The sequence below is a fragment of the Gracilinanus agilis genome, chromosome 1, assembly GCF_016433145.1.
Source record: "Gracilinanus agilis isolate LMUSP501 chromosome 1, AgileGrace, whole genome shotgun sequence".
In the NCBI taxonomy this organism is placed as follows: domain Eukaryota; kingdom Metazoa; phylum Chordata; class Mammalia; order Didelphimorphia; family Didelphidae; genus Gracilinanus; species Gracilinanus agilis.
This window is the reverse complement of record NC_058130.1, coordinates 352,257,331-352,275,339: the sequence shown is the minus strand read 5'-3', so window position 1 is coordinate 352,275,339 and position 18,009 is coordinate 352,257,331. Positions and strand designations below refer to the sequence as shown.

The following is an 18,009-nucleotide window of genomic DNA, read 5'->3' as shown; positions in this document are numbered from 1 at the left end:
TTAGATTGCTGGTTTTTTGTAATAGTAAACAACTGATCTATAAGCTTTTTTATTCTGATAGAATCTTCTTTAAGTCATCTTAAAAATCAGTCACTTAGTAACTTTAAAATTGTATTACAGCTGGACCAAATCAAATGCATATAGAAGATCTTGGAGATCTTCCCATATTTCTTTATCTTTTTAAATGATCCTGACATTTCCTCAGATCATTAGGTACTGATGTGACGTGAAGTCCAAAGGTAGTTGTTCTACTGTCTTAAGTGATAAAAAAGAAATCACCATAGAAATAGTGGAAGACATGTTCCTTTTCACACATACTTGTCCTTGTTTTTCTACAAATGGTCTTAGAATGGTCTGGGTTAGCTGGATTTCATGCCAAACTTTCTAGCACCTTTTCCAAACGCTCTTAAGTTATTTTCTGAGGTGTTCATTATCAATAATTTTCCATCATTCTCTGTTCTGTTTTGCAAATTACTTTGTGCTCTAAATAAATATTAACCCCAACTACCATCTCTCTTCACTTGGTAAGAAGATCAAGTATTTGCTAGCTGAGTATTGAGACCTTCTGGTCTCTGGCTTTATATAGTCATAACTAAATTTGAATAAGCACGTTTTTTTAAAGACTGATGTATATTTAATTTACATATATTTAATTTCATAGCTTCACTAAAAATAATTGAAATGGATCCTAAAATTTACAACCCTTTTCCATTTTTATCATTCCAAAAAATACAGGCAGTTGGCAAAAAATATATTATACATACCTCCCATCAAGATCTGGGTATTTGTAAACCCCATTTTCAAGTGCTTCAAGCAGCAGTGCACCTGTTACTCTGACAACTAGAACTGGGTCCACTATGGGAAGAATAGCCAAAAGATCATGCAAAGTGAAATCCCCTGCTGGATGTATTCGATCAGAACGAAGAGTACCTATAATAATTACATTAAGAAACAATATACTTCTTGATTTGATTCTTAACAGGAAAAAGTTTAACTCATTGATTCAACTCATTGGTTTCATAAAGTTTAACATTTCAGGTTTCTCTGTACCATGTTTCTAGAAATATACTTTCTAACTATTTCTCTACTATTCTCCCATGTTTGTCAGTTTAATTGAGATAACTCTACCTACTATAGTTATTTTAAAATAAAGTTATATTTAAAAGCTGTCTACTACTGGGATAAAAGGGACTTAGGTCTCTAGTTTTCCCCCACTTTCATGTGGTATCACACATAAAGCTTTCCAAACTGATAAGAAGTTTTAAACACCTCTACAGGAAGAGATTCTACAACCATTCCAAGTAAGTCATTCCAATATGCAAATAACTCTTTAAAATAGTATATTTTTCTCTAACTCAAGTCTGAATTTCTTGTGTGGGTGCTTAAACCATTTCTTCTTCAGTCTTTAGAGGAAATGGGCTTTTAAAGAGGTTTCCAGTTAAGACAAATGTTAAATGATGTCATCAGGAAACTATAGCATTTTTCAACTCAAAGCTACATTATGTAAGGTCTCTAGATTATATGAGATATTGGGAACAATCAGCAACAAGGTTACAAAGAAAATTTTAGAGGACACAATACCTTTAGAGTACAGAGTAGAAGCAAAAATTCAGCTTAAAGAAACCAATCTAACTTTGTAATTCCCTATTATTATATAATTAAGTAAAGATAATAGGACAGAACAGTTATGTTGAGATTTCTCCATTAACTAAGTTTGTTGGTTAACTAGGTCTCTCAGTTTTTCAAAAACACTTCAAAATTTAATTTTGAAACAAAACTCCCATACACTGAATTAAAACTACAACTTTTAGGAGAATTATAGTAATCTTTATGGAAAATAAAATTAAATATAAAATTATTATTAGCAAAAGTCAAAGAAAAAGTGATGTTTAAGTCCACAAATATGCTAAACTACTTATTAATTCTAAATTGATATAGTTCAGCATAGAAAATTATACCAAATGAAAATCTGATCCTATAGTAGTGAAATGAATTTCTGAATAGTAATTTTGCATTTATTAATAATAGTCCAAATGCTAGCATGAAGCATGACCAGTATATGTAGTCAGCTTAAAATAAGTTTGAATTATGATCAATATTTTTTAAAAAGTTAAATAGAACCACCTGAATTAAGTAGTGCTACATCAGCACGAGTAGCTTCCAACATTGCATTAGTTACTAGATTTCCCAGGTTGCTCTCTGATCTTCTTACAGTAATTGCACGTCCATCCAATTCCATGTCAATTGGACAGAGAACTTCTTTTAACATATACTAAGAGAAAAAAAAAGAAAAAGCTATCTAAAATTAGCTTATTTCTTCCCTTTTATATCCATGTTTCTTCCTTTTTAAATAATTTTTCCCTCATGCTTAAAATGTAGTAGTTTATGTCCCTTTTATTCTTTATATCCCAACTGTACCTAAACATTGTAGCAAATTTCAAAAAAATCCTAGTTTGAGAGTTTGTATAGAGTTAGAAAATAAGACTAGTATGTTAACCAGTCAAGGTGACACTCAAGTTTTGGAAACTCCCATATGATATCAGTTATGCTTCAAGGACAGGAAAAAAACAATGACAGGATATCCAATTCTTATCCCAATAAGCAAATCAAAACCAAGAGTGGTCCAACAAACACTTAAGACAAAGATTCAATCCATTATTCTGAAGGAGTTGAAAAACCTGAAGTCTGTTTGAATTCCAGAGAATCAAGACATAGGTGTCAGAAATCCAAACAAACACCAAGACAGCAAAATACTAGACAAAAACACATTTTCTAGGCTTTCATCCTGAGATCTGCCCTTGGAAAAGTAGATGTATTACATTTAGCTATATCATGACATTGATTTAATTTCACTTCTCAATTTTCTGATGCTAGTTCATGAACATTTTCATTCCTGTAATTTTATCTTTGTTGCAATTTTATATGTTTGCAACAACCTTCCCATAAATACTCTAGATTTTTATATCCTAGAATCTTCCCTAGATTTTACTGCTACCAAGTCTAGATTTCAGCAGTCACATAACTTTTTTCCAGTTAAATACATGATACTTTCTGTTAAATACATTATTTCACCACTGTTAATAACAAAAAGTTTTAGGTGAAATAGGCAACAATTTTTTATTATAAAGTTAGATAAAGCACTGGATTTATAGACCAAAGAGCTGGCTTTTTTTTTCATGCTAGAATAAAGAGAGGCTTACTGAACACGATCATTAAGCTGATCATATCCCCCCCCCTTTTTTTTTAAACTCTTAACTTCTGTGTATTGGCTCCCTGGTGGAAGAGTGGTAAGGGTGGGCAATGGGGGTCAAGTGACTTGCCCAGGGTCACACAGCTGGAAGTGTCTGAGGCCAGATTTGAACCTAGGACCTCTTGTCTCTAGGCTTGACTCTCAATCCACCGAGCTACCCAGCTGCCCCCTGATCATACCTCTTAATATAAAGGATATAATCACTCAGATTTCTGATATTTAAACTTATATTTTAATAATCTTTACACCAAAACACCCAAAGAAGTCCAAATGAATATATAGTGTATTAGAATACTGAATCAAGATCATTGTGAACTAAGGGTTAATGAATTTGTTTTTGTTACACTATATTTTTAGAAATGAGGACACCAAGGCAGGAAAAAAAATCAACTATTAACAGACTCATATTTAAGAATCCCAACAAAGCCTTTCTTCAGTATGTATTGTAAGAAATTATACATTATTAATATCTCAGTTATTAAAAATGGCTAGGGAATTAATCGTTCCCAGATAACTTTAGGTTAATTTTATAAGTTTAAAACCCTTTTTTATTTTAACTAATGAAGATGGAAATCTTTCACAAATATATTATATACTTAATTCATCTTATTAACATTTTATATTGAATATAATGAAATACCGTCTTAATGATTTAGGGGCATTATTATTGACCAATTTGTAGTATGCAGGGATACCACTGGGGGCTACTATGTTTGGAAGGCTGCTTACTCCTACATTCATCATCCTAAGGCTGCTGTATTGTTCTTTCTCCTACCTTGAGACTGTTTTCCCCATTACTTCCCACCTTTGTCACCTACACCTCATCTAGCCCCTAGCACTCTATCTGTCATTCATTGTCCCTGTTGTTCGTTGCTCTCTCCTCTCAACTTTTTTCTTCCTTGTCATGTATGGCAAAAATTCCATCTATGCAGATGCTGCCCACTAACCAGACTCTGTTTCTGTTTTTTTAACCACCCCATAACACTGACATTCATGCCTTTCCTGTTTTTGGTTCTTTGGGTTCTCTTGTCACTCCTTATGTTTAGAAGCTTTAAAAATTACTTTCATATTAATGGATATTCTGCACAGCCAACTATGCTGACTATCTCAATGCCCGCTAAGCAGAATCTTACAATATTTTATATATAAAAACACAAAGGACTTACATATCTATGGTCTGAAAGAAATTAGACTGAATTTAAACTTCAATCTACATATAAGTAAGACTTTCTTACTTTTAAAATACTACCCAAAGCACAGTATTCCCTCAGAGGCATGTTATTAAATGTGATATTATATGGAAAACATTTTGTCTAAAACTTGTAAAAAATGTTTGGGTCTACAAGACTGGGTTAAGTACTTTGCATAAATGGGAAGATAACCTTTTAGAAGAAGCGTGTTTAATCATTAAAGCCAATTTGTTTCATCCTTAAAGAGTTATTTTATTAGTTAATCTTGACCTATAACAGAAATATCTCATTGGGAATATTCTTTTTCTAAAACTACTTATCTATTGGCACAGGAACTATGTCAATGATAGACCTTTATTTAGTAGGTAAAGTAAAAGTTATGATTTTACTTTTATTTTTCCTATTTTGAATGATGTTTTGTGAAAAGGAACAAAACAAGATAGTCCTTGAAGTTTAAGGTGTGTTGTAATAGTAGGTGCTCAATAAATATTTGCTGAATTGATGATGGAATTATAGATTAAGAGATTAATACATCATTAAAAGATATCTACAAAACCATAAAATACCTGAAGACAGTGTGGTAGCAATATTAGAAATCCTGAGTCTTAAAAACCAGAAAAGTAAACAGACCAACTAAAGTGAGCATGAAGTTACTCTCTGTGTGACTGAAACTGTCTCTTTTAATCATCTGATTTTTCTGTTATTTCATGTTTGGAAAAAACTATAGGTATTAAATATATAAATCATAATTTTCTATAACTGTTTTTATGTAGTACAGTCTATATCACTTGAGTCCTCTTGTGAGATATCATTAAGATTTTGAGAAAAGCTTTTTATAACATGGTAAAATTTTTTAGAATTATATAAAATATTCAAAAATCAAATGGAAAAAAATCAAAAAATTAGAAGTGAAAGTAATTTGAGATATATCATCCAAATCCCTCATTTTATATATGAAGAAATTCAATTTGCTAGAGGTTAAATGACCTGTCTAATGGCCACAAATCTGGCAGAGTCAAACTAAAACCAATGTCTCTAGGCCAGTTTTCTTTCCATTATGCCATGGTGTATATATTATATACCCAATCACATATATGTATGTATAACATATGCATATATTAATCTAAGGGGGAAATTATTTTATTTATAGTTGCAAATATCATCATCTTAAAGTTTTCTATAGTTCTCCATAATTGTATTCACGAAAACAGAATTCTTATTATATCTTATGGAAATATAATGGTTGATAAAAATGAGCTTATATTCATTAATTTGGACTGCAGATGAATCATAGAAAACCTTTCTCTTTTGACTCAAAGGGAGTTCCTAAGACCTAACAAGAGTAGGAACAAGGGTAGACCTAAGCACTTCAATCTTTATTTTTAGGAAGATAAAATTTGTCATACAATTGTTTTACTATGTCCCACAGACCAAAAAAGTTCAAGTTGCAACCAAGATGAGTTCCCAAACTGTATTCACACTCTTATGTTCATACTCTGAAAGATCAATTTTCAGATCCTTTCCCTATAACCAAATATTTCAGGAAGTTAAGTTGTTGATCAAATCAAACCTGAGGTGATTCATAATAAAAGGGAATTGGAATACCAAGGGAAGTCTAGAAAACTGAAAGGTTTGCATAATCTTTGAACCTGCTTGAGGATTAAAAAGGACCTAACAGATGAAATATCCATGTTTTGGGCTCATTTTGGTGGTATCCAGAATATATGAGGCAATTCCAGCAACCATGAAGACACTATAAGGTTTCAACTCCAAATACAAGTACAAAGTAGGCAAAAGCAGTTTCCATGTATTTCGTTCTCTTATTGTTAATCTTCAAGGGAATCTCCTGAATAATCATTAAACAAAAATGAGGTGTATAGGGTTTTCAGGAGTTCAGAGAGAACTAGCACCTTTGGTGTAAGAGCTTGTCAACCCCTTTCCAGGGCTGGACATCCACCTTTGGTGTCTACCTTTCATCAGACTCTCAACATGTACCTCCAAAAAGCTGTAGCATACCCAGTAAAACTGTCTTGGCAGGCGGGCTAAACCAGGTTGAGGATAACTAACAGGCCTCAAATTCATCTGTGAGGTAAGGGAATGAATACTACAAGCATTTGAAGACTTTTCTGGAAGAATAGGCAGATGAGAACAGTTTGTTCCAATGGCCACGAAAGTGGCTGAAGCAGGCACTGTGGAGCATTTAGATGTCAAGGTTATCCAATGCATCCTTTGGCACCAATTATCCTGACTTTTGTTTTGCCAGTGGACTTTGATGACTCTGAAGGAAAGAGAAAGGCTGAAACTTTGTACAACTACATCTCACTTAAATCCAATTCATGAGCAAATCAAGACATCACCCCATGATGCCACTGGTCCTCTTAGAAACAAAGGACAAACAAGAAGCAAAAATAAGCAGAAATATCTGGGATCATAGGTGAAGAAAAAGAAAAGTTTTCCTCTTCTACTACTGGCTCTCTGAAATATGGAATATGAGGAGGACAACACATAAGCTTTAGGGATGAGGTGTTGACCAGATTTGAAAAGGTTCTGAATGTCAGAATTCAGTTGAAGTTGCTCAGGAAGCAATAGTCACTACTGGTTTCCAAACAAAGGTATAATCTGAGCATTCCAATGTATAGGAATATTTTGGGAGTGATATCAAAGCCAGATTGGAGGGAGGAGACAGTGGAGTCAAAGTACTTGTCAGAATGTTATGCTGACCAACTAGTGGTAATGAGCACCTATAATGGGGTGGTAATATTGAACTGAGAAGACTAATTTAAGAGATGTCAGGGTAGAATCAAAGTGCTTAGTAACTAACTGGATATTAAAGGTGAGTAAATAACCTCAAGTTTACAAACATGGAAGACAAGATAGTAATAATACAGTGAGAAATAGTTACTCAATTGTAGACATAGTTTAAGCATTAGTGAAGCAATACAGATAAAGATGGTTTGAAGGAAGGTGGAGATGCAGAGAAAAGAAAAGCATAGAGATGAAAGGGACTTACCAGCTAACTTTCCACTTTCCTCCTGAAGCTCTGCTTGGTGTAGATTCCAAAGAACAGCATGTCTCACTCACCCAGAATGAGCTGATCACCTGAAATCTCATCATCATGATGTTTAAAGCTACTTTGGACACTTTCACAACTCATTCAGCCTCCTCTCCCCACTGATTAGGAGGATGGAGGAAAGAGCACTAAATTTCTACCACAGCTTTCCTTTAGAGAGGACTGTATCTGAACTTTACAGATAATTGTCCATTCTCCAACTGTATCTCTGCTGAGTTTGGATGCCATAAAACACAATGCACCTGTGCTGGGTACCCCTGGTGCCCCTGCTTTTTAGTTTCCTTTTATGTTTTGTTTTCCTCCTTAGACTGTAATTTCTTCTACAGCAAGAGACTGCCTTTTTAAAATTTGTGAAATTCCTATACCAAAGCCCATTAGTATGGGATTCCCTCTTTATTGGTACAGATAAAGACCTTGTCCCATATGAGGGGAAAGGTGGAGCTGTCAAGAGACAGACAGCTTCAGTTCTCAGCCTGAATCTCACACAAGAATTTAAGAAGATATGAGAGGAGCTGGCAGATTGCATTGTATCTGTATTCCCACCATGATACTCTATAGATTTCAGGGAGATTTCCCCTTGGGCATGATCTAAGATCCTTTCTAGGTTAAGCTGAGTTATCTCATTCCCAGTCGAAAAGCTCCTTCACTCTGTATAGTCTAGTATAATGTTCTGCTAAGTATAGCTTCTCTGGTTTCTGTGTTGCTACAATCTGAATGGGCTACTTTTCTGTTTTCTATGAGTGCTCACTGTGGAACTGGTATTAGGTAGTTAATCAAAAATTGGATGGAACCAAATAAGATCCTCTAGATGAACAATACTTACAGGAGCAGATACATTATACTTCTTGCTTGGTACCCTCTTCCTCTAAGAAGAGCATAGTGGCCTATGGCCCCAACTTACTGATTCCCCTCTTGGTAGGAAAGAAAGTATCCTTTGAAGAAGGATGGGAGAAGAATGGGCTACAGATGTCTTTTCAGCCTCCCATCAAGTCAAACACAAAAGCGGGCCCTAGCCACACAATATGCAGGTTTCTCTATACATGTGGTGCTCTTTTCTCTATCTATCTATCTATCTATCTATCTATCTATCTATCTATCTATCTATCTATCTATCTATCTATGTCTCTGTCTCTCCCTCACCATTTTTTTTTTAATTTTAAACCCTTAACTTCTGTGTATTGACTTATATGTGGAAGATTGGCAAGGGTAGGCAATGGGGGTCAAGTGACTTGCCCAGGGTCACACAGCTGGGAAGTGTCTGAGGCCGGATTTGAACCTAGGACCTCCTGTCTCTAGGCCTGGCTCTCAATCCACTGAACTACCCAGCTGCCCCCACCATTTTTACATTTGTATCCCTCGAGTGTAGCAGAGTGCCTGGCACATGGTAGGCATGTAATTTATTGAATTCATGGAAGTTATTGAATTGAACCTAGAGAACCTAGAAAAGATAGGCTGACCCAACTTTGAGAGAAAGAAAATTTCTTAACTAATAGGAATAGAGAACCACATGTTCAATTCAATTAAATAATTATTTATTAAGAACCAATCTATAATCTACATGGCATTATGCTAGGCACTGGTGATACAAAAAAAAAAGAATTAGAGTTCCTTCCTCTAAGAGTTTACATTCTAATTGCAAGAAGGGAAGATCCCATATACTTTTTCAACACTTCAACAGACCTTTGATCTCACTGACATGTTTGTTCTAGACATTGGTCCTGATCATAAATCACTTGTGCTTACCAGACCCGAGTAATTTTTGTTTATTTATTTCATAGATCATTCATCCCACACAGATCTTCTTCCAGTTTTGTTTTGTTTTACATTTTCTTTATCCTCTGTAGGATTCAGCACAGCACTCGGGCTTGACAACCTGCTATCTCTCATTTATGAATAGTCCAAATACTTTTACAATAACATATTTCCTAAATTATATATCTCATATTATTTCTTATACAAATTTGGAGAACTGGCAGCAACCAGGGAACAATGAGGGTCCTTTCTCCTTCTCCCACCCCAGGCATCCAAACTTCATCCAGAGTTCTAGTAGGAACTCAATTGGCCTGGACATACAATTGTATGCCATTTCTAGAAAATAGGCAGTATCCTCTTAGTTTTTCTTTATTGATTGTGAGGCAGATCTCTTGAATAAATGTAAACCTCTTTATAAGCATCCTATAATGTTCTGGGGCTTGAAGTAATTGACAGAATTCTGTAAATAGAAGCATCTGAAGGACCACACCACTATAGTGCATCTCTTACATTTCAAATTTGTAAAGACATCCTCCATGACAGTAGTGAATATCCTTGGTGAAAATATCTCTTGTTTTATGCCTTGTTTTAATAATTAATTAACTGATACCTAATGTGTGCCAGACACTATGCTAGGGAACGGGTTTACAAAGGCAAATATGAAACAGTATCTGCTCTCAAAGAGCTTACATTCTATTAGGAGAAACAACTTGCATACATATATATATTCACATATATAAATATATAAGCACTATAGATAGAATCAATATAAAATAATTGCAAAGTGATTTAGGGAGCAAAGGCAATTACAGCTGGGTAAGTTGAAAAAGGTCTCATGCAGAAGATAATATTTGAACTAAAACTTCGTGGGGGGAAGTAAGGGATTTATAAGGTAGAGGTGAGGTAGGACAACATTCTAAGAATGGGGGAAGATCAATGTAAAGGCACAGAGATGGGTGATGGAGTACCATGCACAAGGAATAGCAAGAAGCCAGGTGCATGAAGGGAAGTAATACATAATGGTGGGAAGGATAGGCTGGGATCAGGCTGTTCAAGAATTTTAAAATCATAAAGAGGAGCTTCTATTTTATTCTTGAAACACTGGTGAATTACTAGAATTTATTGAAAAAGAGAACTGAATGACAGTCAGACTTGCACTTAAAGAAAATTGCTTTAGTAGCTGTGTGTCTGATGAACTACAGTGGGAAAAGACTTGAGAAGAAAATACCAATCAGAAAGGCACTGTAGCAGTCCAGGGGGAAAGTGATATGGTTTATGTTATGCAAACAATGCAAATGAGATGGCTATGAGAGATATAAAGATAGGTATGGTAAGACTTAGTAACTGATTCAATTGAAAAAAAAAAGTGAAGGGAGAATGAGAAGTCAAAGATAATGCCACAGTTGCATATCTGTGAGACTGGAAGGATGAAAGTACCCCCAGTAAAAAGATGGAAATTCAGAAGAGGGGCGAATCTGTGGGAAATATAATGGACTCTGTTTTTGACATAATTAGGTTGAGCTATCTAGAGAACATCCAGTGTGAAAATGGCCAACAGGTAGTTGATGACACAGGACTTTAATAACTACTGATCCATATTCCTTCTTTCTCATCTTTATAAAAACTTTATAAGAATGTTTTATACACGTATTAATGATATCCTCGGTGAAAATATGAATAGGTAAGCAGATTTTTGCAAAATATTCTTGAAGTACATCTACAATGAAGAAAATTTTCACTATGGTTGCATTTGGCAAGTACTCTTGTAAGATCTTAATATATGCAGAGACTACTTGTTGGAGCATAATCATTAGTGCCATGCTTTTTGTTATAAGTAAAAATGTATTTAAAAACATAATTATAGTGCAATATTATACCATATGTACCTTTCCACAAAGATCTGATCTATTGTAAAGAATCATGTGCAAAAGCTTGCTTGTTTCTCTCTTCATATTTTGATCAAGGGTAACTTCAATACACGTGTAGAACATTCTCCTAAAATTTTGTAAAAATAAGATAAGCATATTGTTGATGATATTCTCTAAATCATGGTTTGAGGGAGATCAATATCTTCCATGATTATTCCCCATTCTTTTGTTATTAGTTCTCCATTGCTGTTTCTTATGAAAAAATCTCTTGAAGCTTTTAATATATTGTATTGTAAAAGGGAATTCTTTGTTGTCTCTGAGTTTACACTCATGAAAGGGAATCCTTTATTCCCTTTGTCTATTTTGAGTTAACTCTTTGGTTAACAATAACTTAAGTACCCCTACTTAGTAACTCACTAGATTGTGAAGACAAGATTAACTGTCCTTTGTCAACTTTTGAATTGAATCAACTAAAGCTTGAAGACCCTACTCAGCACTAAGTGGAAGAGCTCTCCACCCTTTCAATTCAATCAACCAGGAATCTATGAACCCTCTTGATGAGTATTAACCTCTCCAGAAAGTAAGAAGTGGTTCCACAAATACTGGTCCTCTAGGCAGTGCTGGGCAATTTGGAAGCTTGTAAAAAGGGGAAGGAACAAGAAGCCACTATAAAAGGCCCTGAATTTCTGGGGCTAGAAAAGTCAACTCCAAGAAGGAAGTTGGCTTCAAGAAGAAAGTTGGCTTCAAGAAAAAAGTTGTCCTCAGGAATCATCTTCAGCTAGAGTCACTGTCTTGACCTACCTCTTGGAGGGAACTTGGATGAGTGAATAGCTGGCTTTCCTTTCCTGTCTTCTGAAGAGAGTTTAATTCCAGCTGAAAAGTCAATAAGTCCTGGCTGAGTAGAGCACTGGAGAAATATTTAGATGAATAGGCTAAATGTCTTCTCTACCTTCTTACATTTTTCCACTTTCACTCTTTCCACCTCTTTTGTAAATAAAAGCTATTAAAAATCATCTCAACTTTGAGCAATAATACTTTAATCGTCAACTACCAAATTATTTATAATTTTCATATATTTTAGTCAAACCATAAATGTTTAATCCCTACAGTATCATCTCCAACATAAATGTGTGGAAGAGGAAAAATGAGAGAATTCATCAACTAATGAATCAATTTATTAAGCAACTACTATTTGCCAAGTATGTGAGAACTTGGAATACAAATATAAAAGTGAGCTAGTATCTACCTTCAATGACATGAGGTCTCATATCAAGGCAAAGCTTCCATGACATAAGACCTTAATTTTCTCAATAAAGTAAGAGGTGAGGTTATCTGCTCAGAGGTGGCAGGGATGGCCTAGATAATTTAGGAGGACAAAAGGTTTGGAAAAACTAAGTCTTAAAAGAGAGAAAATTTCTGGAATTAGAGACTCAAAATCTCTGGTAGCCACCCATTTATATGTATTATTCTTGTAAAATTCATTAATTTATGCTTGTTCTTCTAGATTTAGGGAACAACTGACAAGCACTGCTACAATTAAAGATCTAACAAACAAAGTCAAATTTACCTTCTCTTCTCTAAATCAACAAAGCAATTCCTTTAACCTTTGTTTGGAAGACCTGTTTTCCTTCTCTTTAACTTTTACTCTTTTCTTAATTCTATTTCTATTTTATTCTATTCTATTCTATTCTAATTCTATATATAATTTGTTCAAATGGATAAAAACTAAACACAATTCTCTAAAAAGAGATCTTAAGAGGAAAGTTTACTTTCCCAGCTCTTATATAGTATCATTTTGATTTTTTCATTTGATTTTATGATTTCAATTATAATTTTTCCCACACTCAAAATATCAATATTTTCATTGATATTTAGACTCTCTGGCCAATTACTACTACTTTCTTTTATAATTTGTCCAGCTAGTTCTTTCCAACTCTATATTAATGTTGGTTATCTTTTATTTTTTGATGTATTACTTTGCATTTGACCCTAATGTACTTCTTCCTATTTTTGGTAGAGCCATTTTTCCTATCAAATGGCCCCCAATTCAGATCATTTTTAACTTCACAGAATTCTTCAAGAGTATTAATAATTATACCTAATTTAGTATCATTTATAAATATAAAAGGAATATACTTAATTCCCTTCATCTAATTCATTGGTAATGTTAATGAAGAGTATAGGCATCATGACCAATTCCTACTAGAATCTATGAAATATGACACTTAAGGCTTACACTGATTGCTTGATAATTACTGTTTGAGAATATTCTTTAAACCAATTAATTAATCACTAATCCAACTATAATAAAATCAGTATCATGCTTTTCTAGCTTCATAGAATTAAATTAAATTGGTATGAAATGATTGCCTTTTCACAGAGCCTTTGCTAGGAACATGTTCTTCGAAGTGATTCTCTGATTACATTTACCCTTGAGCTTCATTAAGTTGGTCTGTGATAACCACGACGTTATCTACCATATAATTTTACTTACCTGTAAGTTTTGGGTATAATCTTTTACTATTGCTTTTATACGTGGATCTTCTTCCAATTGATTCCGAATTTCCAATTTCTCAAATATATATTGAAAAGATGTACCAAAGCGTCTTATATTTATCTTTGTCAAGTTCCTAAAATCAGATCCACTTTTCACAATCCATGTATCATTAACTTTCTTGATTCCATATTCATGGTCATGGCCCCCTAGAATAAGATCTATTCCTTGAGCTTTTTGGGCAAGCCGTGTATCATTTATCCATTTCATGTGTGTAATTGCAATGATAAGATCTGCTCCCTCTTCTTTAAGTTCTACAGATAATTGATTAGCAACTTCAACATAATCTTTATAGTTTAGATTTGATTTATTAACTGTGGCTAATGTATCTAGCCAATCTTCTTCCACTAGTCCCATTAAGCCAATTGTTATATTGTTCCATTTAATTATTTTTTTAACTATGCCATGTCCAAGAGGTTCTGAAGTAAATTTGTCATACACGTTGCTGAGAAACCATGGGAAATGCATCTGTCTTCTATATTCTTCCAAAATATCCACACCAAAATCAAATTCATGGTTTCCTTTAAAAAAAAAAAGGAAGTTCAGAAACTACTTTGCTAAAATAGGTATATTCTACTTTCATTTTGCTAAGAAATTGTAAGTCTACAAATAATATATGTGATTTAAAAAAACTGCATGATAGATTTTAACACATAATGCATACTTTTTAACATTAAAGTAAATATATGCTTACAAATCAAATACTTCAGGAATATACAGAGGAAGCTGAAAATCAGGTGAAAATATTAAAAAAACTATGCTATTTACAATTCAAGAATATTTTTTAAGTCACCATTGGATGAATAAATCTATTTTAATAAATTGACCATTTAAGTTGTATTAAGTCAAAATCAATGCTCAACAACAGATTTTTTGCAGATTCTACAAATTTTGCTATTTTCCCCTTATTTAGAAAGTGAAATAAAATGTGTTCAGGCATAAATAATCTTTAAAAATGTGCATATGTCTGAATGCAGACTGAGACATGCTATATTTCACTTTATTTCTTCACTTTTTTGAGTTCTCTTTCATAGACTAATATGGAAAGACAGTTTATACTATTTCACATGTAAAATCTGCCAGATTGCTTACTGCCTCAGGGAAAGGGAAGGGGGGAGAGAGAAGGAGGGTGAGAATTTGGCTCAACCAAAAAAAATGAAGGTTAAAATTTTGTTTTTTCACATAATTTGGGGAAAAATAAAATATTAATTTAAAAAAGTGACAGAGAAGCTGCCAATAATGCAAATTAAATGTTTTTTAAGTGTGTATAATAACTTTTTATAAACTGTCTGTGGAATTATGTTTGAAATGTAAGCTTGTAGTTCTTTTTGCAACCTATGGAAAACTAAGCCCTTTTCAGAACTATTCATCCACTTTCACTGTCTTATCTGTCACCCAGCTCTCACCTATGGCCCCAAAAAGCTATAGTTTGCATAGCAGTCGCATTAGATCTAGTAAAACTGCCTAAGTAGACAGGCTAAACCCAGTTGTGGATAACTGATGGGCCTCACACTCAGCAGTGCCTTAGGGAGATGTCTACCTCAAGCATGTGAAGATTCCCTTTGGTGTGGCATGAGTGAATGAGGTTATTTTGTTCCAATGGCTATGAAGGCAGCTGAAGCAGATGCTGTGGATCATCTAGAGCTTGGTTAGACATTGAAGACGCTAAAGTTATCCATCATATCCTGGGCCATCACATGTTATCCTGATTTTTGTTTTACCACAGGACTTTGATGACTAGAAAAGAATGTAAGGCTGACAACTATGTGCAACTCTACTTCACTTAAATCTAATTCATGCACAGATCAAGACATCTCCCTGTGATTTTATTGGTTATCTTTGAAACGATGAACAAAAATATTCATAGATATATGTAAAATCAACTGCTCCTTAATTACCTGGTTTATAAATTCTGACTGGCCTAAATTATATTACTGGCTCCCCTGTAATGTTAAAAAAATAGAAATTTTACATGGGATAGATCTTTGATAAAGAAGTTCCAGAGGAACATGAATAAGGGTTGCATGAGGTAATAAAATGCAGATGGGATGGAAAGAATACTGATAAAAATGAGTCATGGATCAACTGCAAATACTGAAGTAGTGAATCAATAAACATTTTAAAATGCCTACTATGTGTCAGGCACTGTGCTAAACTCTAGAGATACAAAAAGAGAAAAATGCAATCCCTGCCTCAAGGAGCTTACAATTTAATAGGGGATACTACATGCAAACAAATATACACAAAGGAAGGTTTATACAGGATAAATAGAAATTATTAAGAGAAGGAAGGCACCAGAACTAACAAGGATCAAAGAAGATTTCCTATAGAAGGGAAAATTTTAGTTTAGATTTAAAGGAAGCCAGGGTGGTTAGTAATTGAAACAAAGAAAAGAGAGCATTCCAGACAGGGGGTTAGAGTCATGTTAGAGTGGAAAAGGGGAGTATATTTGAGACATGTTGCAAAGATGAAATCAATAGGCCTTGAAGTAAATATGTAATATGTTCAGAATAGTACACATATATACTCAATAGAAAAGATGAAACCAACTAATGAGAAAGAGAAATATCAAGTGAAAAATGGCTTCATTTATTTTTAAACTGAATCGACAAAAGACAACACAGCATGTTGTCCTATATCACTTCACAAATTACAAAGTACTTCCATTGCACTTCTTAGGTGTAGTATGTTAGGTGTAAACAAAACCTTCTCTGTTATTCCTTATTTTAAATATGAGAAAATGAAAATTATAAAAGATGAAATGATTTGCCCAAGGTATAAATAGAAAAGGTACTCAAACCATATTAAAGGATAGTGTTCTTTTCTCTATATCACTTACCTTTCAGATGACCTAAACACAACTTTGTAAACACTGGGAGGAAAATAATATTAATTATTAACTGTATTTGCCTCCTCATAACCTTTAAGGAATCCCTAGATACAAAATAAAGGTTCAAGAGCTTTAACACTGAATCCTCTGAAATATACCTAGCTTCCAGAATTATTTCTTCTAAGGACTCCTCTGTGTTGACTTCTAGGACTTCTAGGGTGATAGGGTAGAAATGAAATGATTCACAATTCCTAGAGTATCTAAATTGGTATCTAAATAATCTAATCTTGAACACAAACATGTATACACAATCAAACACAAAATAACCATGAAGCTTAAGAAGGGTACATTTTAAAACTGCTTAAGTGAAGAACCAAGCATTTGAGAATACAATGCCATTTGGCTTAGCATAACTCAAGTGACTTTTATTGTTCCAGTCCATTTTGCATTCCAAGTTATGAAAGCTCACATGAATCTAGACTCTCCAAAAGTAGTAGAAGTCATATAGTTTCTCCTTTAGGAAGAAAGCCCACAATTGTCCCAGATAGTCATAACCAAATTCTAGAGATGACAGAGATCTTAGAAAACCAAAAATGTTATCTATGTTGTATTTTATTTTATATATTTTGGTAAACATTTCTCAATTACATTTTAATCTAACTGAAATTTACTTGGGAGTTTTGCTTATAGTTGATGGGCCACAATTTTGACATTTCTTATTTGGTTCAACCTGAACCCATCATTTTTACAAGAGTGTCCTAAAGAAGCTATCTACACTTTACTTGATGACTGCTAGTGAATGGGGAAAATCCATTAGCATCCTGGAAAATCCATTCCACTTTTTGATGCTTCTGTGATTTAATTTTTTTAAGTTTTATCAATATATTATGTTTTTTTTTCATTCCATTCTTTTCTGAATATATCTCTCAACAACTGGTAAGACTTTTTTTGTAACAAAGATGACATGAAATATATATATATATATGTGTATATACATATACATATATACATCTGTGTGTCTTCATTAGAACTTGTTTTGCTTGCATTTTTCCTTCTTTTTACCAGTTCATATGAGACTGATATTCAAGTATCAACCTGGGTGGCAATCTCCACATAAAGCAACTTAGGGATCCTATATACTTGGACCTGTACTATAATTAAATATTTTTATCAATGACTTGGGAAAAACATAGGTGGCATACTCATTAAATTTGTAACTGACACAAAAATGGAAATTTCAACTCTAAGAACAAGATAAAGTTACAAATGAGGGCTAATGTGGGATAAGAGCTATATATCCAGAAATAACTGTTATATAAAAACAAAAAAAGTATAAAGCATACTGTTTTTTAAAAAGACAGGAAGAAAATTTTTATAAGCAAGTGTGTGTTACATTTACAGAATTTCAAAAGAAAGGAAAAAAGGAAAAGAGAAAGAAAGAAAGAAAGAAAGAAAGAAAGAAAGAAAGAAAGAAAGAAAGAAAGAAAGAAAGAAA

At 33.6% G+C, this 18,009-nt stretch overlaps 1 protein-coding gene across 1 annotated transcript in view; it reads right to left on the bottom strand.

Moving 5' to 3' along the window:
• LOC123231464 (mannosylglucosyl-3-phosphoglycerate phosphatase-like) overlaps positions 1-18,009 on the bottom strand; it is an 83,538-nt gene that overhangs the window by 49,407 nt on the left and 16,122 nt on the right. Inside the window, exons 3-5 of the mRNA XM_044657722.1 lie at positions 13,625-14,205; positions 2,125-2,272; positions 765-930 (exon numbers count right to left, since the gene is read on the bottom strand). Of these exons, the coding sequence (XP_044513657.1) occupies positions 765-930; positions 2,125-2,272; positions 13,625-14,205 (895 nt within the window). The remainder of the gene's footprint in view (positions 1-764; positions 931-2,124; positions 2,273-13,624; positions 14,206-18,009) is intronic.